This window comes from Ascaphus truei, chromosome 5 (genome assembly GCF_040206685.1).
Source record: "Ascaphus truei isolate aAscTru1 chromosome 5, aAscTru1.hap1, whole genome shotgun sequence".
NCBI lineage: Eukaryota > Metazoa > Chordata > Amphibia > Anura > Ascaphidae > Ascaphus > Ascaphus truei.
In genome coordinates, this window is record NC_134487.1 from 11743042 (window position 1) to 11767512 (window position 24471).

The window sequence follows — 24471 nt, forward strand, 5'->3', positions numbered from 1 at the left end:
AGACATCCATGTTCTAAAGAGCTTGCAATCTGTTGCTATTGAAATACAGATCTGACATACAGTACCTGGAAGTATGGATTGTGTAGGGAGTGAAGGAGTCAAAAGGGTGGGATGAAAACTTGAGTAGTGACATGGTTGGATAAGGCACAACATTGCAGAGTAAGTTTTTAATATGACATTATCCTTTCCGGAATTTGTATATATGTACAGCAAAGAAGGGTGGGGAGCAGTGTTGGTTATTCCCGTACAGTATTCCAAAACATCTTTGTGGGACTGCTTTAAAATAAGATGCATGGGACAATCTGATCTCTAAGCCCTCCAGCTGCGTCTAAGGCCACGGATATAGTAGGCACGCTTGTGCGCGCGACGGAGTGCGTGGCGTCGCACTCGTCTGCCCCAGAGGCGATCCGTAGCCTTGGGATGGGGAGGGGGGGGGGGACGCAATAGGGGAAGCGTGTCGGAGGTGTGCCCGTGACGTCATGTGAGCGGTCCGCCCTCCTTGGCTGAACATCTCACGTGACCCGGCGATATGGCCTGCCTCATAGAGTTACGGCCTCTTGTTCGCGCCGTGCGCGCAGTCGCTGGCAGTATAGACGCGGCGTAAGCTTCATTTACACAAATGCTGGAGAAGAGCGCAGCAAATCTTAGAGCACATTGTTCTGTAAGTACTGTACTGTACAATGGGGCTCTCGTGTATTTTGTAAACAAAAAGAGAACTTGAATGTGACAAACATTCCAGCAGCTTCACGTATAATCCCATGTGACCCCTGTTAGGAACATTGGGGTCTCTGGGACCCTTCCTGTCCCTGGTGACACAGAGCTGCATGGGGACTGTGGGACCCTTCCTGTCCCTGGTGACACAGAGCTGCATGGGGTCTGTGGGACCCCTCCTGTCCTTGGTGACACAGAGCGGCATGGGGTCTGTGGGACCCTTCCTGTCCCTGGTGACACAGAGCTGCATGGGGTCTGTGGGACCCTTCCTGTCCCTGGGGACACAGAGCTGCATGGGGTCTGTGGGGCCCTTCCTGTCCCTGGTGACACAGAGCTGCATGGGGTCTATGGGACCCTTCCTGTCACTGGTGACACAGAGCTGCATGGGGTCTGTGGGACCCTTCCTGTCCCTGGTGACAGAGAGCAGCATGGGGACTGTGGGACCCTTCCTGTCCCTGGTGACACAGAGCGGCATGGGGTCTGTGGGACCCTTCCTGTCCCTGGTGACACAGGGCGGCATGGGGCCTGTGGGACCCTTCCTGTCCCTGGTGACAAAGAGCTGCATGGGGTCTGTGGGACCCCTCCTGTCCCTGGTGACACAGAGCTGCATGGGGTCTGTGGGACCCTTCCTGTCCCTGGTGACACAGAGCGGCATGGGGCCTGTGGGACCCTTCCTGTCCCTGGTGACACAGAGCAGCATGGGGTCTGTGGGACCCTTCCTGTCCCTGGTGACAGAGAGCTGCATGGGGTCTGTGGGACCCTTCCTGTCCCTGGTGACACAGAGCTGCATAGGGTCTGTGGGACCCTTCCTGTCCCTGGTGACACAGAGCTGCATGGGGTCTGTGGGACCCTTCCTGTCCCTGGTGACAGAGAACAGCATGGGGTCTGTGGGACCCTTCCTGTCCCTGGTGACACAGAGCGGCATGGGGCCTGTGGGACCCTTCCTGTCCCTGGTGACACAGAGCTGCATGGGGTCTGTGGGACCCTTCCTGTCCCTGGTGACAGAGCTGCATGGGGTCTGTGGGACCCTTCCTGTCCCTGGTGACAGAGAGCTGCATGGGGTCTGTGGGACCCTTCCTGTCCCTGGTGACAGAGAGCTGCATGGGGTCTGTGGGACCCTTCCTGTCCCTGGTGACAAAGAGCTGCATGGGGTCTGTGGGACCCTTCCTGTCCCTGGTGACAGAGAACTGCATGGGGTCTGTGGGACCCTTCCTGTCCCTGGTGACACAGAGCGGCATGGGGCCTGTGGGACCCTTCCTGTCCCTGGTGACAGAGAACTGCATGGGGTCTGTGGGACCCTTCCTGTCCCTGGTGACACAGAGCGGCATGGGGCCTGTGGGACCCTTCCTGTCCCTGGTGACAAAGAGCTTCATGGGGTCTGTGGGACCCTTCCTGTCCCTGGTGACAGAGAACTGAATGGGGTCTGTGGGACCCTTCCTGTCCCTGGTGACACAGAGCTGCATGGGGCCTGTGGGACCCTTCCTGTCCTGGGTGACACAGAGTGCATGGGGCCTGTGGGACCCTTCCTGCCCCTGGTGACACAGAACTGCATGGGGTCTGTGGGACCCTTCCTGTCCTGGGTGACACAGAGCTGCATGGGGCCTGTGGGACCCTTACTGTCCTGGGTGACACAGAGCTGCATGGGGGCCTGTGGGACCCTTCCTGTCCCTGGTGACACAGAGCGGCATGGGGCCTGTGGGACCCTTCCTGTCCCTGGTGACACAGAGCTGCATGGGGTCTGTGGGACCCCTCCTGTCCCTGGTGACACAGAGCTTCATGGTGTCTGTGGGACCCTTCCTGTCCCTGGTGACAGAGCTGCATGGAGTCTGTGGGACCCTTCCTGTCCCTGGTGACACAGAGCTTCATGGGGTCTGTGGGACCCTTCCTGTCTCTGGTGACACAGAGCTTCATGGGGTCTGTGGGACCCTTCCTGTCCCTGGTGACACAGAGCTGCATGGGGTCTGTGGGAACCTTCCTGTCCCTGGTGGCACAGAGCTGCATGGGGTTTGTGGGACCCTTCCTGTCCCTGGTGACAGAGAGCGGCATTGGGCCTGTGGGACCCTTCCTGTCCCTGTTGACAGAGCTGCATGGGGTCTGTGGGACCCTTCCTATCCCTGGTGACACAGAGCTTCATGGGGTCTGTGGGACCCTTCCTGTCCCTGGTGACACAGAGCTGCATGGGGTCTGTGGGACCCTTCCTGTCCCTGGTGACAGAGAGCTGCATGGGGACTGTGGGACCCTTCCTGTCCCTAGTGACAGAGAGCTGAATGGGGTCTGTGGGACCCTTCCTGTCCCTGGTGACACAGAGCTGCATGGGGCCTGTGGGACCCTTCCTGTCCCTGGTGACACAGAGCTGCATGGGGTCTGTGGGACCCTTCCTGTCCCTGGTGACACAGAGCGGCATGGGGTCTGTGGGACCCTTCCTGTCCCTGGTGACACAGAGCTGCATGGGGTCTGTGGGACCCTTCCTGTCCCGGGTGACACAGAGCTGCATGGGGTCTGTGGGACCCTTCAGTCCTTGGTGACAGAGAGCTGCATGGGGTCTGTGGGGCCCTTCCTGTCCCTGGTGACAGAGAGCTGCATGGGGTCTGTGGGACCCTTCCTGTCCCTGGTGACAGAGAGCTGCATAGGGTCTGTGGGACCCTTCCTGTACCTGGTGACACAGAGCTGCATGGGGTCTGTGAGACCCTTCCTGTCCCTGGTGACACAGAGCATCATGGGGTCTGTGGGACCCTTCCTGTCCCGGGTGACACAGAGCAGCATGGGGTCTGTGGGGCCCTTCCTGTCCCGGGTGACACAGAGCTGCATGGGGTCTGTGGGGCCCTTCCTGTCCCGGGTGACACAGAGCTGCATGGTGTCTGTGGGACCCTTCCTCTCCCTGGTGACACAGAGCTGCATGGGGTCTGTGGGGCTTTTCCTGTTCCTGGTGACAGAGAGCTGCATGGGGTCTGTGGGACCCTTCCTGTCCCTGGTGACACAGAGCTGCATGGGGTCTTTGGGAACCTTCCTGTCCCGGGTGACAGAGAGCAGCATGGGGTCTATGGGACCCTTCCTGTCCCTGGTGACACAGAGCTGCATGGGGTCTGTGGGACCCTTCCTGTCCCTGGTGACACAGAGCTGCATGGGGTCTGTGGGACCCTTCAGTCCTTGGTGACAGAGCTGCATGGGGTCTGTGGGACCCTTCCTGTCCCTGGTAACAGAGAACTGCATGGGGTCTGTGGGACCCTTCCTGTCCCTGGTGACACAGAGCGGCATGGGGCCTGTGGGACCCTTCCTGTCCCTGGTGACACAGAGCTGCATGGGGTCTGTGGGACCCTTCCTGTCCCTGGTGACAGAGAACTGAATGGGGTCTGTGGGACCCTTCCTGTCCCTGGTGACACAGAGCTGCATGGGGCCTGTGGGACCCTTCCTGTCCTGGGTGACACAGAGCTGCATGGGGCCTGTGGGACCCTTCCTGTCCCTGGTGACACAGAACTGCATGGGGTCTGTGGGACCCTTCCTGTCCTGGGTGACACAGAGCTGCATGGGACCTGTGGGACCCTTCCTGTCCTGGGTGACACAGAGCTGCATGGGGCCTGTGGGACCCTTCCTGTCCCTGGTGACACAGAGCGGCATGGGGCCTGTGGGACCCTTCCTGTCCCTGGTGACACAGAGCTGCATGGGGTCTGTGGGACCCCTCCTGTCCCTGGTGACACAGAGCTTCATTTTGTCTGTGGGACCCTTCCTGTCCCTGGTGACAGAGCTGCATGGAGTCTGTGGGACCCTTCCTGTCCCTGGTGACACAGAGCTTCATGGGGTCTGTGGGACCCTTCCTGTCTCTGGTGACACAGAGCTTCATGGGGTCTGTGGGACCCTTCCAGTCCCTGGTGACACAGAGCTGCATGGGGTCTGTGGGAAACTTCCTGTCCCTGGTGGCACAGAGCTGCATGGGGTTTGTGGGACCCTTCCTGTCCCTGGTGACAGAGAGCGGCATGGGGCCTGTGGGACCCTTCCTGTCCCTGTTGACAGAGCTGCATGGGGTCTGTGGGACCCCTCCTATCCCTGGTGACACAGAGCTTCATGGGGTCTGTGGGACCTTTCCTGTCCCTGGTGACACAGAGCTGCATGGGGTCTGTGGGACCCTTCCTGTCCCTGGTGACAGAGAGCTGCATGGGGACTGTGGGACCCTTCCTGTCCCTGGTGACAGAGAGCTGAATGGGGTCTGTGGGACCCTTCCTGTCCCTGGTGACACAGAGCTGCATGGGGTCTGTGGGACCCTTCCTGTCGCTGGTGACACAGAGCGGCATGGGGTCTGTGGGACCCTTCCTGTCCCTGGTGACACAGAGCTGCATGGGGTCTGTGGGACCCTTCCTGTCCCGGGTGACACAGAGCTGCATGGGGTCTGTAGGACCCTTCAGTCCTTGGTGACAGAGAGCTGCATGGGGTCTGTGGGGCCCTTCCTGTCCCTGGTGACAGAGAGCTGCATGGGGTCTGTGGGACCCTTCCTGTACCTGGTGACACAGAGCTGCATGGGGTCTGTGGGACCCTTCCTGTCCCTGGTGACACAGAGCAGCATGGGGTCTGTGGGACCCTTCCTGTCCCGGGTGACACAGAGCAGCATGGGGTCTGTGGGGCCCTTCCTGTCCCGGGTGACACAGAGCTGCATGGTGTCTGTGGGACCCTTCCTCTCCCTGGTGACACAGAGCTGCCAGGGGTCTGTGGGGCCCTTCCTGTTCCTGGTGACAGAGAGCTGCATGGGGTCTGTGGGACCCTTCCTGTCCCTGGTGACACAGAGCTGCATGGGGTCTTTGGGAACCTTCCTGTCCCGGGTGACAGAGAGCAGCATGGGGTCTATGGGACCCTTCCTGTCCCTGGTGACACAGAGCTGCATGGGGTCTGTGGGACCCTTCCTGTCCCGGGTGACACAGAGCTGCGTGGGGTCTGTGGGACCCTTCAGTCCTTGGTGACAGAGCTGCATGGGGTCTGTGGGACCCTTCCTATCCCTGGTGACACAGAGCTTCATGGGGTCTGTGGGACCCTTCCTGTCCCTGGTGACACAGAGCTGCATGGGGTCTGTGGGACCCTTCCTGTCGCTGGTGACAGAGAGCTGCATGGGGACTGTGGGACCCTTCCTGTCCCTGGTGACAGAGAGCTGAATGGGGTCTGTGGGACCCTTCCTGTCCCTGGTGACACAGAGCTGCATGGGGCCTGTGGGACCCTTCCTGTCCCTGGTGACACAGAGCTGCATGGGGTCTGTGGGACCCTTCCTGTCCCTGGTGACACAGAGCGGCATGGGGTCTGACGGACTCTTCCTTTCCCTGGTGACACAGAGCTGCATGGGGTCTGTGGGACCCTTCCTGTCCCGGGTGACACAGAGCTGCATGGGGTCTGTGGGACCCTTCAGTCCTTGGTGACAGAGAGCTGCATGGGATCTGTGGGGCCCTTCCTGTCCCTGGTGACAGAGAGCTGCATGGGGTCTGTGGGACCCTTCCTGTCCCTGGTGACAGAGAGCTGCATGGGGTCTGTGGGATCCTTCCTGTCCCGGATGACAGAGAGCAGCATGGGGTCTGTGGGGCCCTTCCTGTCCCGGGCGACAGAGAGCTGCATGGGGTCTGTGGGACGCTTCCTGTCCCTGGTTACAGAGAGCAGCATGGGGTCTGTGGGGCCCTTCCTGTCCCTGGTGACACAGAGCTGCATAGGGTCTGTGGGACCCTTCCTGTCCCTGGTGACAGAGAGCTGCATGGGGTCTGTGGGACGCTTCCTGTCCCTGGTGACAGAGAGCTGCATGGGGTCTGTGGGACCCTTCCTGACCCTGGTGACAGAGAGCTGCATGGGGTCTGTGGGACGCTTCCTGTCCCTGGTGACAGAGAGCTGCATGGGGTCTGTGGGACCCTTCCTGTCCCGGGTGACAGAGAGAAGCATGGGGTCTGTGGGACGCTTCCTGTCCCTGGTGACACAGAGCTGCATGGGGTCTGTGGGACCCTTCCTGTCCCTGGTGACAGAGCTGCATGGGGTCTGTGGGACCCTTCCTGTCCCTGGTGACACAGAGCTGCATGGGGTCTGTGGGACCCTTCCTGTCCCTGGTGACACAGAGCTGCATGGGGTCTGTGGGACCCTTCCTGTCCCTGGTGACACAGAGCGGTATGGGGTCTGTGGGACCCTTCCTGTCCCTGGTGACAGAGAGCTGCATGGGGTCTGTGGGACGCTTCCTGTCCCTGGTGACAGAGAGCTGCATGGGGTCTGTGGGACGCTTCCTGTCCCTGGTGACAGAGAGCTGCATGGGGTCTGTGGGACGCTTCCTGTCCCTGGTGACAGAGAGCTGCATGGGGTCTGTGGGACCCTTCCTGTCCCGGGTGACAGAGAGAAGCATGGGGTCTGTGGGACGCTTCCTGTCCCTGGTGACACAGAGCTGCATGGGGTCTGTGGGACCCTTCCTGTCCCTGGTGACAGAGCTGCATGGGGTCTGTGGGATGCTTCCTGTCCCTGGTGACACAGAGCTGCATGGGGTCTGTGGGACCCTTCCTGTCCCTGGTGACACAGAGCTGCATGGGGTCTGTGGGACCCTTCCTGTCCCTGGTGACACAGAGCGGTATGGGGTCTGTGGGACGCTTCCTGTCCCTGGTGACACAGAGCTGCATGGGGTCTGTGGGACCCTTCCTGTCCCTGGTGACAGAGCTGCATGGGGTCTGTGGGACGCTTCCTGTCCCTGGTGACACAGAGCTGCATGGGGTCTGTGGGACCCTTCCTGTCCCTGGTGACACAGAGCTGCATGGGGTCTGTGGGACCCTTCCTGTCCCTGGTGACACAGAGCGGTATGGGGTCTGTGGGACCCTTCCTGTACCTGGTGACAGAGAGCTGCATGGGGTCTGTGGAACCCTTCCTGTTCCTGGTGACAGAGAACTGCATGGGGTCTGTGGGACCCTTCCTGTCCCTGGTGACAGAGAACTGCATGGGGTCTGTGGGGACCTTCCTGTCCCTGGTGACAGAGAACTGCATGGGGTCTGTGGGGACCTTCCTGTCCCGGGTGACACAGAGCTGCATCGGTTATGTGGGACCCTTCCTGTCCCTGGTGACACAGAGCTGCATGAGGTCTGTGGGACCCTTCCTGTCCCTGGTGACAGAGAACTGCATGGGGTCTGTGGGGCCCTTCCTGTCCCTGGTGACAGAGAAATGCATGGGGTCTGTGGGACCCTTCCTGTTCCTGGTGACAGAGAGCTGCATGGGGTCTGTGGGACCCTTCCTGTCTCGGGTGACACAGAGCTGCATGGGGTCTGTGGGACGCTTCCTGTCCCTGGTGACACAGAGCTGCATGGGGTCTGTGGGACCCTTCCAGACCCTGGTGACAGAGAGCTGCATGGGGTCTGTGGGACGCTTCCTGTCCCTGGTGACAGAGAGCTGCATGGGGTCTGTGGGACCCTTCCTGTCCCGGGTGACAGAGAGAAGCATGGGGTCTGTGGGACGCTTCCTGTCCCTGGTGACACAGAGCTGCATGGGGTCTGTGGGACCCTTCCTGTCCCTGGTGACAGAGCTGCATGGGGTCTGTGGGACGCTTCCTGTCCCTGGTGACACAGAGCTGCATGGGGTCTGTGGGACCCTTCCTGTCCCTGGTGACACAGAGCGGTATGGGGTCTGTGGGACGCTTCCTGTCCCTGGTGACACAGAGCTGCATGGGGTCTGTGGGACCCTTCCTGTCCCTGGTGACAGAGCTGCATGGGGTCTGTGGGACGCTTCCTGTCCCTGGTGACACAGAGCTGCATGGGGTCTGTGGGACCCTTCCTGTCCCTGGTGACACAGAGCTGCATGGGGTCTGTGGGACCCTTCCTGTCCCTGGTGACACAGAGCGGTATGGGGTCTGTGGGACCCTTCCTGTACCTGGTGACAGAGAGCTGCATGGGGTCTGTGGAACCCTTCCTGTTCCTGGTGACAGAGAACTGCATGCGGTCTGTGGGGACCTTCCTGTCCCTGGTGACAGAGAACTGCATGGGGTCTGTGGGGACCTTCCTGTCCCGGGTGACACAGAGCTGCATGGGTTATGTGGGACCCTTCCTGTCCCTGGTGACACAGAGCTGCATGAGGTCTGTGGGACCCTTCCTGTCCCTGGTGACAGAGAACTGTATGGGGTCTGTGGGGCCCTTCCTGTCCCTGGTGACAGAGAAATGAATGGGGTCTGTGGGACCCTTCCTGTTCCTGGTGACAGAGAGCTGCATGGGGTCTGTGGGACCCTTCCTGTCCCTGGTGACACAGAGCTGCATGGGGTCTCTGGGACCCTTCCTGTCCCTGGTGACACAGAGCTGCATGGGGTCTGTGGGACGCTTCCTGTCCCTGGTGACACAGAGCTGCATGGGGTCTGTGGGACGCTTCCTGTCCCTGGTGACACAGAGCTGCATGGGGTCTGTGGGACCCTTCCTGTCCCTGGTGACACAGAGCTGCATGGGGTCTGTGGGACCCTTCCTGTCCCTGGTGACACAGAGCTGCATGGGGTCTGTGGGACCCTTCCTGTCCCGGGTGACAGAGAGCAGCATGGGGTCTATGGAACCCTTCCTGTCCCTGGTGACACAGAGCTGCATGGGGTCTGTGGGACCCTTCCTGTCCCGGGTGACACAGAGCTGCATGGGGTCTGTGGGACCCTTCCTGTCCCGGGTGACACAGAGCTGCATGGGGTCTGTGGGACCCTTCCTGTCCCTGGTGACACAGAGCTGCATGGGGTCTGTGGGGCCCTTCCTGTCCCTGGTGACACAGAGCTGCATGGGGTCTGTGGGACCCTTCCTGTCCCTGGTGACACAGAGCTGCATGGGGTCTGTGGGACCCTTCCTGTCCCTGGTGACACAGAGCTGCATGGGGTCTGTGGGACCCTTCCTGTCCCTGGTGACACAGAGCTGCATGGGGTCTGTGGGACCCTTCCTGTCCCTGGTGACACAGAGCTGCATGGGGTCTGTGGGACCCTTCCTGTCCCTGGTGACACAGAGCTGCATGGGGTCTGTGGGACCCTTCCTGTCCCTGGTGACACAGAGTTGCATGGGGTCTGTGGGGCCCTTCCTGTCCCGGGTGACACAGAGCTGCATGGGGTCTGTGGGGCCCTTACTGTCCCGGGTGACAGAGAGCTGCATGGGGTCTGTGGGACCCTTCCTGTCCCGGGTGACACAGAGCTGCATGGGGTCTGTGGGACCCTTCCTGTCCCGGGTGACAGAGAGCTGCATGGGGTCTGTGGGACCCTTCCTGTCCCTGGTGACAGAGAGCTGCATGGGGTCTGTGTGACCCTTTCTGTCCCTGGTGACACAGAGCTGGATCAGCACATGGCAGTGACTCATACGCCCCCGCCCCGTACACCAAAAAGCGCCTGACTAATGAAACATTAGCATATTATTAACATTATCTGCACTTTTAATCTCAAGCTGATTGCAGCCACTCAGGCTAAATGAGCAGGAGGTTTATTTAAAACGGGCGGAAGGAGGGGGGAGAGGAAATGAAGAAATGATCTCCTCGCAATCAGATGAAATTAATTTTGAGTCGCTTCTTATAGGCCTCATCCTCAGCTAGTCTTCCATACGGACTAAGCTTTTATCAGAGCAGAATATAAACTGCCCTCCTCTATCACCCCTGAAAATGTATGTCGCTTCACAACTTCTGGACAGCAAAATATAATAATATTAATAATAGATAATATTATTTCATATAGCACATACAGTCCCAATGGGACTCAAAGCGCGTCACAATCACAGTACAGCGCGCGGTACGCAGCACGTAGGAATGATACACACACTGCCCCTGACTAGATGATTTTATAATCTATGGGTTTGTGGTGCCTCAGGCACAGGGAGATAAAGTGACCTCCCCAAGGTCGCAAGGAGCCGACACCGGGAATTGAACCTCAGTGTCATCCAGGTGAGCGTAGGTAATACTACAGTACCACAATGTGCCCTCTTCCCCACATGGGACTGACATACTGTACGTTAAGGATTTCTTTCATTAATATGATAATATATTTTTATTCTATAGCTCTGACAATGCACACACGTAGACTAGCTAGCAGTCATAATGAGTCACTTCCCCCAAAGAGCTTACAATCTAATTGTTGGTGCCTGAGGCACACGGTGATAACATCTCTGATCCAGCTTTGACATCACGGACAGGAAGAATTCCACAGTACCAATTCTCCTAAGCAATGCGCCTTTCATCGCTTAGATCTGTTTTGTACACAAGGTCACACAAGGTGAGCTGCCATTTGTATTCAAAGCGGGTTAACGCACTTAAGAATCTGTGTTCTTACCACTAAGTTACCCCTTTAGCCCCTAATGCAGGGGTGACCAATGCCAGTCCTCAAGGCCCACCAACAGGACAGGTTTCCCGGATATCCCAGCTTCAGCACGTGACTCAATCAGTCCCTGCTTCAGCACAAGTGGCTCAATCAGAGGCTCAGTCTTTGACTGATTGAACCACCTGTGCTGAAGCTGGGAAATCCTGAAAACATGACCTGTTGATGGTCCTTGAGGACTTTAGTTGGCCACTCCTGCTCTAATAATCATAATTCCCCTGCCCTAATATCATTCAATAGTGGCCTATTCATTAAACTATATAATGGCATCCTGTATCTGTGCAGGAAATTTTCAAACGTGTTTAGGGTCTGACTGTGCAATTCTGTGCTATATGCAAATGTTGTATCCAGCTTGCAAAAAATGAGATACTCAAGAAAAGAGAGTGAGAGAAAGTGAGAAAGAGTGAGAGTCAGTGAGAGAGGGAGAGAGAGACAGTGAGAGAGGGAGAGAGAGTGAGAGCGGGAGAGACAGTGAGAGAGGGAGAGACAGTGAGAGAAAGACAGTGAGAGAGGGAGAGACAGTGAGAGCGGGAGAGAGACAGTGAGAGCGGGAGAGAGACAGTGAGAGCGGGAGAGAGACAGTGAGAGCGGGAGAGAGACAGTGAGAGCGGGAGAGAGAGTGAGAGCGGGAGAGAGACAGTGAGAGAGGGAGAGAGAGTGAGAGAGGGAGAGACAGTGAGAGGGAGAGACAGTGAGAGAGTGAGAGAAAGTGAGAGAGTTAGAGACAGTGAGAGCGGGAAAGACAGTGAGAGCAGGAGAGATAGTGAGAGCGGGAGAGACAGTGAGAGCGGGAGAGACAGTGAGAGAGAGACAGTGAGAGCAGGAGAGAGACAGTGAGAGCGGGAGAGAGACAGCGAGAGCGGGAGAGAGACAGCGAGAGAGGGAGAGAGAGGGAGAGAGGGAGAGACAGTGAGAGAGGGAGAGAGAGTGAGAGAGTGAGAGACAGTGAGAGCGGGAGAGAGTGAGAGCGGGAGAGACAGTGAGAGCGGGAGAGACAGTGAGAGCGGGAGAGACAGTGAGAGCAGGAGAGACAGTGAGAGAGAGACAGTGAGAGAGAGACAGTGAGAGCGGGAGAGAGACAGTGAGAGCGGGAGAGAGACAGTGAGAGCGGGAGAGAGACAGTGAGAGCGGGAGAGAGACAGTGAGAGCGGGAGAGCAACAGTGAGAGCGGGAGAGAGACAGTGCGAGCGGGAGAGAGACAGTGCAAGCGGGAGAGAGACAGTGCGAGCGGGAGAGAGACAGTGCGAGCGGGAGAGAGACAGTGCGAGCGGGAGAGAGACAGTGCGAGCGGGAGAGAGACACTGAGAGAGAGACAGTGAGAGAGAGACAGTGAGAGAGGGAGAGACAGTGAGAGCGGGAGAGACAGTGAGAGTGGGAGAGACAGTGAGAGGGAGACAGTGAGAGCGGGAGAGAGAGTGAGAGAGACAGTGAGAGCGGGAGAGAGACAGAGAGAGAGAGAGAGACAGTGAGGGAGGAAGAGACATTGAGAGCGGGAGAGACAGTGAGAGAGGGAGACAGTGAGAGGGAGATACAGCGAGAGAGGGAGAGACAGTGAGAGCGGGAGAGACAGTGAGAGAGGGAGACAGTGAGAGGGAGATACAGCGAGAGAGGGAGAGACAGTGAGAGAGGGAGAGGCATTGAGAGAGGGAGAGACAGTGAGAGAGAGACAGTGAGAGCGGGAGAGACAGTGAGAAAGAGAGACAGTGAGAGCGGGAGAGACAGTGAGAAAGAGAGACAGTGAGAGCGGGAGAGACAGTGAGAGCGGGAGAGACAGTGAGAGCGGGAGAGAGACAGTGAGCGGGAGACAGTGAGAGAGAGAGACAGTGAGAGCGGGAGAGACAGTGAGAGCGGGAGAGAGACAGTGAGTGAGAGACAGTGAGAGAGGGAGAGACAGTGAGAGAGGGAGAGACAGTGAGAGCGGGAGAGACAGTGAGAGCGGGAGAGAGACAGTGAGAGAGAGACAGTGAGAGAGGGAGAGACAGTGAGAGGCAGTGAGAGCGGGAGAGACAGTGAGAGCGGGAGAGACAGTGAGAGCGGGAGAGACAGTGAGAGCGGGAGAGACAGTGAGAGCGGGAGAGAGACAGTGAGAGAGAGACAGTGAGAGAGGGAGAGTGAGAGAGGGAGAGACAGTGAGAGCGGGAGAGACACTAAGAGAGGGAGAGACCGTGAGAGCGGGAGAGACACTGAGAGAGGGAGAGACAGTGAGAGTGGGAGACAGTGGGAGCGGGAGAGAGTGAGAGCAGGAGAGACAGTGAGTGAGGCATAGACAGTGAGAGCGGGAGAGACAGTGAGAGCGGGAGAGACAGTGAGAGCGGGAGAGACAGTGAGAGAGAGACAGTGAGAGAGAGACAGTGAGAGAGAGACAGTGAGAGAGAGACAGTGAGAGAGAGACAGTGAGAGCGGGAGAGAGACAGTGAGAGCGGGAGAGAGACAGTGAGAGCGTGAGAGAGACAGTGCGAGCGGGAGAGAGACAGTGCGAGCGGGAGAGAGACAGTGCGAGCGGGAGAGAGACACTGAGAGTGAGACAGTGAGAGAGAGACAGTGAGATAGGGAGAGACAGTGAGAGCGGGAGAGACAGTGAGAGCGGGAGAGACAGTGAGAGCGGGAGAGACAGTGAGAGCGGGAGAGACAGTGAGAGCGGGAGAGACAGTGAGAGCGGGAGAGACAGTGAGAGGGAGACAGTGAGAGCGGGAGAGAGACAGACAGATAGAGAGAGAGAGACAGAGAAACAGCGAGAGCGATTGAGAGACAGTGAGAGAGGGAGAGACATTGAGAGCGGGATGGACAGTGAGAGAGGGAGAGAGTGAGAGAGGGAGATACAGTGAGAGAGGGAGAGACAGTGAGAGAGGGAGAGGCAGTGAGAGAGGGAGGGACAGTGAGAGAGGGAGAGGCATTGAGAGAGGGAGAGATAGTGAGAGCGGGAGAGACAGTGAGAGGGAGACAGTGAGAGCGGGAGAGAGACAGAGAGAGAGAGAGAGACAGAGAGAAACAGTGAGAGCGATTGAGAGACAGTGAGAGAGGAAGAGACATTGAGAGCGGGAGAGACAGTGAGAGAGGGAGACAGTGAGAGAGGGAGATACAGTGAGAGAGGGAGAGACAGTGAGAGAGGGAGAGACAGTGAGAGATGGAGAGACAGTGAGAAAGGGAGAGGCATTGAGAGAGGGAGAGACAGTGAGAGAGAGACAGTGATAGCGGGAGAGACAGTGAGAAAGAGAGACAGTGAGAGCGGGAGAGACAGTGAGAGCGGGAGAGACAGTGAGAGCGGGAGAGAGACAGTGAGTGAGAGACAGTGAGAGAGAGAGACAGTGAGAGCGGGAGAGACAGTGAGAGCGGGAGAGAGACAGTGAGTGAGAGACAGTGAGAGAGAGAGACAGTGAGAGCGGGAGAGACAGTGAGAGAGGGAGAGACAGTGAGTGAGAGACAGTGAGAGAGAGACAGTGAGAGCGGGAGAGACAGTTAGAGCAGGAGAGACAGTGAGAGCGGGAGAGACAGTGAGAGCGGGAGAGAGGCAGTGAGAGCGGGAGAGAGACAGTGAGAGCGGGAGAGAGACAGTGAGAGAGGGAGAGAGAGGGAGACAGGGAGAGACAGAGGGACAGACAGTGAAAGCGGGAGAGAGACAGTGAGAGAGAGACAGTGAAAGAGGGAGAGAGTGAGAGAGGGAGAGACAGTGAGAGCAGGAGAGACACAGAGAGGGAGAAACAGTGAGAGTGGGAGAGACAGTGAGAGCGGGAGAGACAGTGAGAGCGGGAGAGACAGTGAGATCGAAAGAGAGAGAGACAGTGAGTGAGAGAGAAACTGTGAGAGCGGGAGAGACAGTGAGAGAGGGTGAGACAGTGAGAGAGGGTGAGACAGTGAGAGAGGGAGAGACAGTGAGAGAGGGAGAGACAGTGAGAGAGGGAGAGACAGTGAGAGAGGGAAAGACAGTGAGAGAGGGAGAGACAGTGAGAGAGGGAGAGACATTGAGAGAGGGAGAGACAGTGAGAGAGTGAGAGAGAGACAGTTAGAGAGGGAGAGACAGTGAGAGAGAGACAGTGAGAGGGAGACAGTGACAGCGGGAGTGAGAGCGGGGGAGACAGTGAGAGCGGGAGAGACAGTGAGAGCAGGAGAGAGACAGTGAGAGCGGGAGAGAGACAGTGAGAGCGGGAGAGAGGGAGAGACAGTGAGAGCGGGAGAGACAGTGAGAGCGGGAGAGAGACAGTGAGAGCGGGAGAGAGACAGTGAGAGCGGGAGAGAGACAGTGAGAGCGGGAGAGAGACAGTGAGAGCGGGAGAGAGACAGTGAGAGCGGGAGAGAGACAGTGAGAGCGGGAGAGAGACAATGCGAGCAGGAGAGAGACAGTGCGAACGGGAGGGAGACACTGAGAGAGAGACAGTGAGAGAGAGACAGTGAGAGAGGGAGAGACAGTGAGAGCGGGAGAGACAGGGAGAGCGGGAGAGACAGTGAGAGGGAGACAGTGAGAGCGGGAGAGAGACAGAGAGAGAGAGAGAGACAGAGAGAAACAGCGAGAGCGATTGAGAGACAGTGAGAGAGGGAGAGACATTGAGAGCGGGAGAGACAGTGAGAGAGGGAGACAGTGAGAGAGGGAGATACAGTGAGAGAGGGAGAGACAGTGAGAGAGGGAGAGACAGTGAGAGAGGGAGAGACAGTGAGAGAGGGAGAGGCATTGAGAGAGGGAGAAACAGTGAGAGCGGGAGAGACAGTGAGAGAGACAGTGAGAGCGGGAAAGAGACAGAGAGAGAGACAGAGAGAAACAGTGAGAGCGATTGAGAGACAGTGAGAGAGGGAGAGACAGTGAGAGAGGGAGATACAGTGAGAGAGGGAGAGACAGTGAGAGAGGGAGAGACAGTGAGAGAGGGAGAGACAGTGAGAGAGGGAGAGGCATTGAGAGAGGGAGAGACTGAGAGCGGGAGAGACAGTGAGAGAGAGACAGTGAGAGCGGGAGAGACAGTGAGAGCGGGAGAGACAGTGAGAGCGGGAGAGAGACAGTGAGTGAGAGACAGTGAGAGAGAGAGACAGTGAGAGCGACAGTGAGAGCGGGAGAGACAGTGAGAGCGGGAGAGAGACAGTGAGAGAGAGAGACAGTGAGAGAGAGAGAGACAGTGAGAGAGAGACAGTGAGTGAGAGACAGTGAGTGAGAGACAGTGAGAGAGAGACAGTGAGAGCGGGAGAGACAGTGAGAGAGTGAGAGACAGTGAGTGAGAGACAGTGAGAGAGAGACAGTGAGAGCGGGAGAGACAGTTAGAGCAGGAGAGACAGTGAGAGCGGGAGAGACAGTGAGAGCGGGAGAGAGACAGTGAGAGCGGGAGAGAGACAGTGAGAGCGGGAGAGAGACAGTGAGAGCGGGAGAGAGACAGTGAGAGCGGGAGAGAGACAGTGAGAGCGGGAGAGAGACAGTGAGATAGAGAGAGACAGTGAGAGAGGGAGAGAGAGGGAGACAGGGAGAGACAGAGGGACAGACAGTGAGAGCGGGAGAGAGACAGTGAGAGAGAGAGACAGTGAGAGAGGGAGAGAGAGTGAGAGAGGGAGAGACAGTGAGAGCAGGAGAGACACTGAGAGAGGGAGAAACAGTGAGAGTGGGAGAGACAGTGATAGCGGGAGAGAGTGAGAGCGGGAGAGACAGTGAGAGCGGGAGAGACAGTGAGAGCGGGAGAGACAGTGAGATCGAAAGAGAGAGAGACAGTGAGAGACAGAGAGAAACTGTGAGAGCGGGAGAGACAGTGAGAGAGGGTGAGACAGTGAGAGAGGGTGAGACAGTGAGAGAGGGAGAGACAGTGAGAGAGGGAGAGACAGTGAGAGAGGGAGAGACAGTGAGAGGGAGAGACAGTGAGATCGGGAGAGACAGTGAGAGAGACAGTGAGAGCGGGAGAGAGACAGAGAGAGAGAGAGACAGAGAGAAATAGTGAGAGCGATTGAGAGACAGTGAGAGAGGGAATGACATTGAGAGCGGGAGAGATAGTGAGATAGGGAGACAGTGAGAGAGGGAGATACAGTGAGAGAGGGAGAGACAGTGAGAGAGGGAGAGACAGTGAGAGAGGGAGAGACAGTGAGAGAGGGAGAGGCATTGAGAGAGGGAGAGGCATTGAGAGAGGGAGAGACAGTGAGAGAGAGACAGTGAGAGCGGGAGAGACAGTGAGAAAGAGAGACAGTGAGAGCGGGAGAGACAGTGAGAGCGGGAGAGAGACAGTGAGTGAGAGACCGTGAGAGAGAGAGACAGTGAGAGCAGGAGAGACAGTGAGAGCGGGAGAGACAGTGAGAGCGGGAGAGAGACAGTGAGTGAGAGACAGTGAGAGAGAGAGACAGTGAGAGAGAGACAGTGATTGAGAGACAGTGAGAGAGAGACAGTGAGAGCGGGAGAGACAGTGAGTGAGAGACAGTGAGAGAGGGAGACAGTGAGAGCGGGAGAGACAGTGAGAGAGAGAGTGAGACAGTGAGAGAGGGAGAGACAGGAGAGATGGAGAGACATTCAGAGAGGTAGAGACTGTGAGAGCAGGAGAGACAGTGAGAGAGAGACAGTGAGAGAGAGACAGTGAGAGAGGGAGAGACAGTGAGTGAGAGACAGTGAGAGAGAGATAGAGACAGCGAAAGAGAGACAGTGAGTGAGAGACAGTGAGAGAGAGAGAGAGCGGGCGAGACAGTGAGAGAGGGAGAGACAGTGAGTGAGAGACAGTAAGAGAGAGACAGTGAGAGCGGGAGAGACAGTGAGAGCGGGAGAGACAGTGAGAGCGGGAGAGACAGTGAGAGCGGGGGGAGAGACAGTGAGAGCGGGAGAGAGACAGTGAGAGCGGGAGAGAGACAGTGAGAGCGGGAGAGAGACAGTGAGATAGAGAGAGACCGTGAGAGAGGGAGAGAGAGGGAGACAGGGAGAGACAGACGGACAGACAGTGAGAGCGGGAGAGAGACAGTGAGAGAGGGAGAGAGAGTGAGAGAGGGAGAGACAGTGAGAGCAGGAGAAACACTGAAAGAGGGAGAAACAGTGAGAGTGGGAGAGACAGTGAGAGCGGGAGAGAGTGAGAGCGGGAGAGACAGTGAGATCGAAAGAGAGAGAGACAGTGAGAGACAGAGAGAAACTGTGAGAGCGGGAGAGACAGTGAGAGAGGGCGAGACAGTGAGAGAGGGTGAGACAGTGAGAGAGGGAGAGACAGTGAGAGAGGGAGAGACAGTGAGAGAGGGAGAGACATTGAGAGAGGGAGAGACAGTGAGAGAGGGAGAGACATTGAGAGAGGGAGAGACAGTGAGAGAGGGAGAGACATTGAGAGAGGGAGAGACAGTGAGAGAGGATGAGACAGTGAGAGATGGTGAGACAGTGATAGAGGGAGAGACAGTGACTGAGAGACAGTGAGAGAGAGAAAGTGAGAGGGAGAGAGTGAGAGCGGGAGAGAGTGAGAGCGGGAGAGACAGTGAGAGCAGGAGAGACAGTGAGAGCAGGAGAGAAACAGTGAGAGCGGGAGAGAGACAGTGAGAGCGGGAGAGAGGCAGTGAGAGAGGGAGAGACAGTGAGAGAGGGAGAGACAGTGAGAGCAGGAGAGAGACAGTGAGAGTGGGAGAGAGACAGTGAGAGAGAGACAGTGAGAGAGGGAGAGACAGTGAGAAGCAGTGAGAGCGGGAGATACAGTAAGAAAGGGAGAGACAGTGAGAGCGGGAGAGACAGTGAGAGAGGGAGAGACAGGTGATGGTGGGAGATACAGTGAGAGAGGGAGAGACAGTGAGAGCGGGAGAGACAGTGAGAGCGGGAGAGACAGTGAGAGACAGTGAGATCGAGAGAGAGTGAGAAACAGAGAGAAACAGTGAGAGCGATTGAGAGACAGTGAGAGAGGGAGAGACATTGAGAGCGGGAGAGACAGTGAGGGAGGAAGACAGTGAGAGCGGGAGAGACAGTGAGAGAGAAAGTGAGACAGTGAGAGAGGGAGAGACAGGAGAGAGGGAGAGACATTGAGAGAGGTAGAGACTGTGAGAGGGGGAGAGACAGTGAGAGAGAGATAGAGACAGCGAGAGAGAGAGAGAGAGACAGTGAGAGAGAGACAGTGAGAGAGGGAGAGACAGTGAGAGAGAGAGAGAGACAGCGAGAGAGAGAGAGACTGTGAGTGAGAGACAGTGAGAGAGATAGAGAGAGCGGGAGAGACAGTGAGAGAGGGAGAGACAGTGAGTGAGAGACAGTGAGAGAGAGAGACAGTGAGAGCAGGAGAGACAGTGAGAGCAGGAGAGACAGTGAGAGAGAGACAGTGAGAGAGAGACAGTGAGAGAGGGAGAGACAGTGAGTGAGAGACAGTGAGAGAGAGATAGAGACAACGAGAGAGAGACAGTGAGTGAGAGACAGTGAGAGAGAGAGAGAGCGGGAGAGACAGTGAGAGAGGGAGAGACAGTGAGTGAGAGACAGTGAGAGAGAGACAGTGAGAGCGGGAGAGACAGTGAGAGCGGGAGAGACAGTGAGAGTGGGAGAGACAGTGAGAGCGGGAGAGAGAAAGTGAGAGAGGGAGAGACAGTGAGAGATGGAGAGACAGTGAGAGCGGGAGAGACAGTGAGAGCGGGAGAGACAGTGAGAGCGGGAGAGACAGTGAGAGCAGGAGAGACAGTGAGAGCGGGCGAGAGACAGTGAGAGCGGGAGAGAGACAGTGAGAGCGGGAGAGAGACAGTGAGAGAGAGAGACAGTGAGTGAGAGACAGTGAGAGCGGGAGAGACAGTGAGAGCAGGAGAGACAGTGAGAGCGGGAGAGACAGTGAGAGAGAGAGAGCGGGAGAGACAGTGAGAGCGGGAGAGACAGTGAGAGCGGGAGAGTCAGTGAGAGCGGGAGAGACAGTGATAGAAAGACAGTGAGAGAGGGAGAAATTTCGGAATGGCCATTTACTTATATACAGGTACCTACAAATACTGTAGATTAATTTACACTCCACGTGATGAGACCAGAGATACCTGGGAACACACCTGGATTCTCTTCCTCTCCCTCCCACCGTCCCTCTGACTGTCACATTACGGAAGGTATTGCATATAATTGGGCAGAGTGCATGCAAATGAGATGTCAAACCATCCTATTTCTATACATGGATAATCAATGATGAATATGGCAAATAAGATTCTTATCATGTGAAATTGCATTCCACTTGTGGGCGATTTTGCATGGGTAATATCAGTTTAATGAACAGGCTCCCATGAATGATATTATTACAATAGCCAGGCAATACAATGATTAGGATACAATAATGGTCCATCTTGAACATAAATTGCGTGGCTACTTCAGCGTCGCGCCCTAGAGACGGGTGAATCCGCCCAACTCCGTTTCCCGGATTTTTTCCACATTTTCAACCCAAAATCCATATCACGTGTAAAATCCGCAGATGTATTTGGCCGGTTTTAATCCGCGCGGATTCATCAGAAACCGCCATTGGATACAACCCGTGGCCGGACTTGCAGAATCCAATCCGCAGATTCAGCCCTCCGCTGGCGGATTCTTAACAATCGCACATGGATCGCTGAGCCCACGGACTGGACTCCACAAATCCGCCCACGGGCCGTGGAATCCGCAGAGTATACTGGTAATAATAATTGTAAAAAAATCCGCCAAACGCGAATCGCCCTTTTTTGACATTGATGCGCTGAATTACAAGGACCAAAGTAACCGGCCGATCTGCTGCGGACCCAAATCCACCCCCAAAAATGTGCCCATCTTGCCACTTAGAACACGTATCAGGCTATTCCCAGTAGCCTGGGCAGTCCAATGTGGCGGGGGACCACTAGTTTAGTGCACACGGTGACGGTTTCACTGTATACAGTAGAATGTAATATTTAGAAAGGTGCGGCTCGTTTTTGGGCAAAAGTATATAAGAAATATTAAGGGAGGTCATGCCGTGAAAGGTTGGTGTCTTTAGGGATCTTTGAGGAACTGTACAACCCCCTTACTCAATATCTAGTGTGTAAAGCATAATAGTAAAATACCACACACCGTATTAAACCTTTGAGTGATGTATATATCTATTATAACACCCTGTATCCCAGATTGTAATTTTAATACAAGCATTACTTATGCTCTTCAATGCTCTTGTGCTTCCCACTAGTAATGTTAACTAGGCATATACAGACCAACCCGTCCTGTTTATTAGGGAGACTTATTGATTTTATGCTAAACATTGATCCATGTTGTACTTCTCCCCTGTAAAACAATTCATGTTGCACATGCTGGTCAGTATGAACATGCACTAAGCCAGGAGTGGCCTACTCCAGTCCTCAAGGGCTACCAACAGGTCAGGTTTTAAGGATATCCTTGCTTCAGCACTGGTGGCTCAATAAGTGGTTCAGTCAATGATTAAGCCACATGTGCTGAAGCAAGGATATCCTTAAAACCTGACCTGTTGGTGGCCCTTGAGGACTGAAGTTGGTCCCCCCTATACTAAACAATGACAATCATTTCAAAGGGACAGTTTAACTAGAACGTTTGGGCGTTACTTGTGCACCTTCCTTTGGGACTGTCGGGCAGTACAGTACTTACCAGTTGCTCTTCCAGGTGTGCCGGACATGAGGGTCATGAATACTGTGTTTGTCGGCCTGCTCATCCAGGAAATCGAACATGTACTTGATTGCGAGAGGAAGAGCGCTGCCGCGGTGGGCTGTGCTGAAGATTGTCTCAAAGAGGTCATCCACAAACTTCTGCAAGGTGCCCTGTTAGGACAAGGGAAGCAGGTACAATCTTACAGGAGCTTTCTCTGGTCACATGCAGAAGCGAAGTAATACTCAACGAAACAGGAGCAAAGGGTGTGCAAAGAATTGCATCAGATTTATCAAAGGACACCCCCCCCCCACCCCCCATTACTTGCAATAGAATTCCTTTCCTTTGATGAATATGGCTTGGTTTTCTGCGCTTTTTTTGCCCACCTTTTGCAGCTGAGAGACTTTAGTAAATAGACATTATTGGATGATATTTGAAGGAGGTTGAACAATATAGGACTTCGAGCCATATTTGCTAAGCAGTGCTACTCCATAGAACAAATTCCAGCATGGCTTATTAAATATGGCCTTTTACAGCCCATTCCAGTGAAGGTGTCTTGCTTTATGGAGTAACACCAGTAAGTAAATATGACCCTTTGTGGTCCATTCACATGAACGGGTCGGAAGGTGTCTTCTAGCACAGAAGATGTATTATAAAGTAGCACTTCTTAGTAAATATGACATCTAATCTTACACCACAATTCAATATATTTATGTACCCCCCTTTCAGTGAGAAATGCCTGAGCCTCCCGCCCCCCCTGCCCCCCCCCCGCCCCCCAGCTTCAGAGCTTGGCTCCTGTTCTACCACTATTTTCCCTCTGAAATCTGCTTCTCTCTTGCATCTTGTTGTGACAGTCGATGTATTTGAAGGTTTCCATCATGTTCCCCGTCTCTCTTCTCTCTTCCTAATAGTACTTTCTGAGGCTCACTAGTTCATACTAAGGTATGACGCGTCGTTTCAGTGGCGTTTCTTTGCACAACCTTTCATTTATTAACACTGCGTTCCTCTGAACCACATTTAAAAGCAGCAATATATATCGGGTGTTATTTTATTTTGTAGGGAGGGTGGGTTCAATCAACAGAACTGGGAGTCCATCGGTTCTCAGAATATTACTCCTTGTCCCGGGAAAGGGTGAAAGAATATTTCCTCTCCAACAGAAAATATCTCCCTGGTAATGCTTAATCGAGAGCAGAAACAGGCAGCATACAGTAGACATTGCAGCTTTCTGTTGGTGATCCATCTACACTGGCGACACACTTTATTCGAGCTTGGCTAGTCCCACGAATTCGGGTATACCCGGGTATATTGAGGTTTGTGACTGTTTTCTGCCCGAGTGCATTGCGTTATTTTCCAGGCAGGGATTGAAGCATTTTATTCCCGCTGGCTGCAATACTGCACAGTACATATATATATATATATATATATATATATATATATATAGAATCCAATGCACAGCCGGCACACCATATGCAAGTAAATAAGTTTTGGTGCTTATCCCATAAAGCAATAACAGACCATACGATACCGGTTGCAACACGACATCAAGGGACAGCACGCAGGTAAGTAAATCAAAAATGTTCTATATTTGATAGAAGACACAAAAACCGACGTTTCGGTCCCCCTGTGGGACCTTTCTCAAGGTGGTGCAATTGAATGCAGTGCACAATACATATATATACCCCAAACCCCAGTGCAATTCAACAAAACCAATCACAGTTAATTAGCCTCACCTGCCTATGTGACATGCATCCACAGTATCAGCAGGTAAAGAGCGTCCATTTTGAATATATTAACTCTATATTTGTTTACCTGATATGTGTTTAGGCATGCGCAAAAAGGCTCAGGAATTGCATAATGTTACTGCTGAGAGACTACATAAGTCTGCCAGACCCAGCGATATCTTGGATAACCGGAGAGGGTGCGCATGGGCTAAACTGATCTGGAGCTGATACCTGGATAGATTAACTATTTCAGGGACGTGCAAAATACACATTGTAACTGCAAGTTAAGCGAAACATGTGAAACACCTGATGTGCTCACCGTAAATGTGCAAAAAAATGTGAGGGATTAAAACATATATACACACGTGTGGATGACGTGGCTGACTAGAATCTAGGACAATATATAAATGCTGAAAGCACTCAGCCATATAACGCCTAATGCATAGTGTAAGAAATGATAATGCAATGATCACTCTATGCATCATGTCAGGAAGCGACACCTTAAAAACCAACAAAAATACATAATGCAGACAATGTCAAATAGAGAAACTGGTAATAATTAGAATACATGCTGTGTCACACTCTCAGCAAACATTGCTACAGGTGGCTCTTGACTAAAAGGGACCTGAGGTATCTGACACACTGTAATGCACCAGCATGCATAAAAAGTGAAATAGTGCATCAAAGCATAATAATTTGCACAAACAAAAAAGACAGTATATAAATGCTGAAAGCACTCAGCCATAGAACGCATAATGCGTAGTGTAAGAAATGATAATGCATTGATGACTATGTATCCTTTCAGGGAGCGACACCTTAAATACCAACATAAACACATAATGCAGACACTGTCACATGGAGAAACTAGTGATAAATTGTGTGTGTCTCGCTTTCAGCAAACATTGCCACAGGTGGATCTTGACTGCAAGGGACCTAAGGTGCCTGACATGATGGAGGAAAAGTGGCTAACTGGCTGACACCCCAAGGCAGTATGCGCTGGTTTTGCTGTTAAAGATGAATCCTAGTATCAGCAGGCAGCTCAATGGGCCAGGTGCGGAGATTACAGGAAACAGCTTAATCTGAAGTCCTCATTTAGACCCCGTGGGCTCAATGTGCCCAAACTGTAGATGAGTCTGGCTTCAAGCTGTAGTAGTGTCCTGTTGCGATTCCCTCCTCTCCCCGAAGTCCGTGCCTGGGCAATTGGCATACAACGCAAGGTGGCGAGCCCATGCCTCTTCTCTTTGTAATGTCTTGCTACTGGTTGATGTGACAAA

General features: G+C 54.8%; 1 protein-coding gene across 1 annotated transcript in view; it reads right to left on the bottom strand.

The window, feature by feature from the left end:
- The window catches only part of PLXNA4 (plexin A4), a 796616-nt gene that overhangs the window by 25005 nt on the left and 747140 nt on the right, over window positions 1-24471 (bottom strand). The window contains exon 29 of the mRNA XM_075599345.1: window positions 21480-21649. Within this exon, the coding sequence (XP_075455460.1) occupies window positions 21480-21649 (170 nt within the window). The remainder of the gene's footprint in view (window positions 1-21479; window positions 21650-24471) is intronic.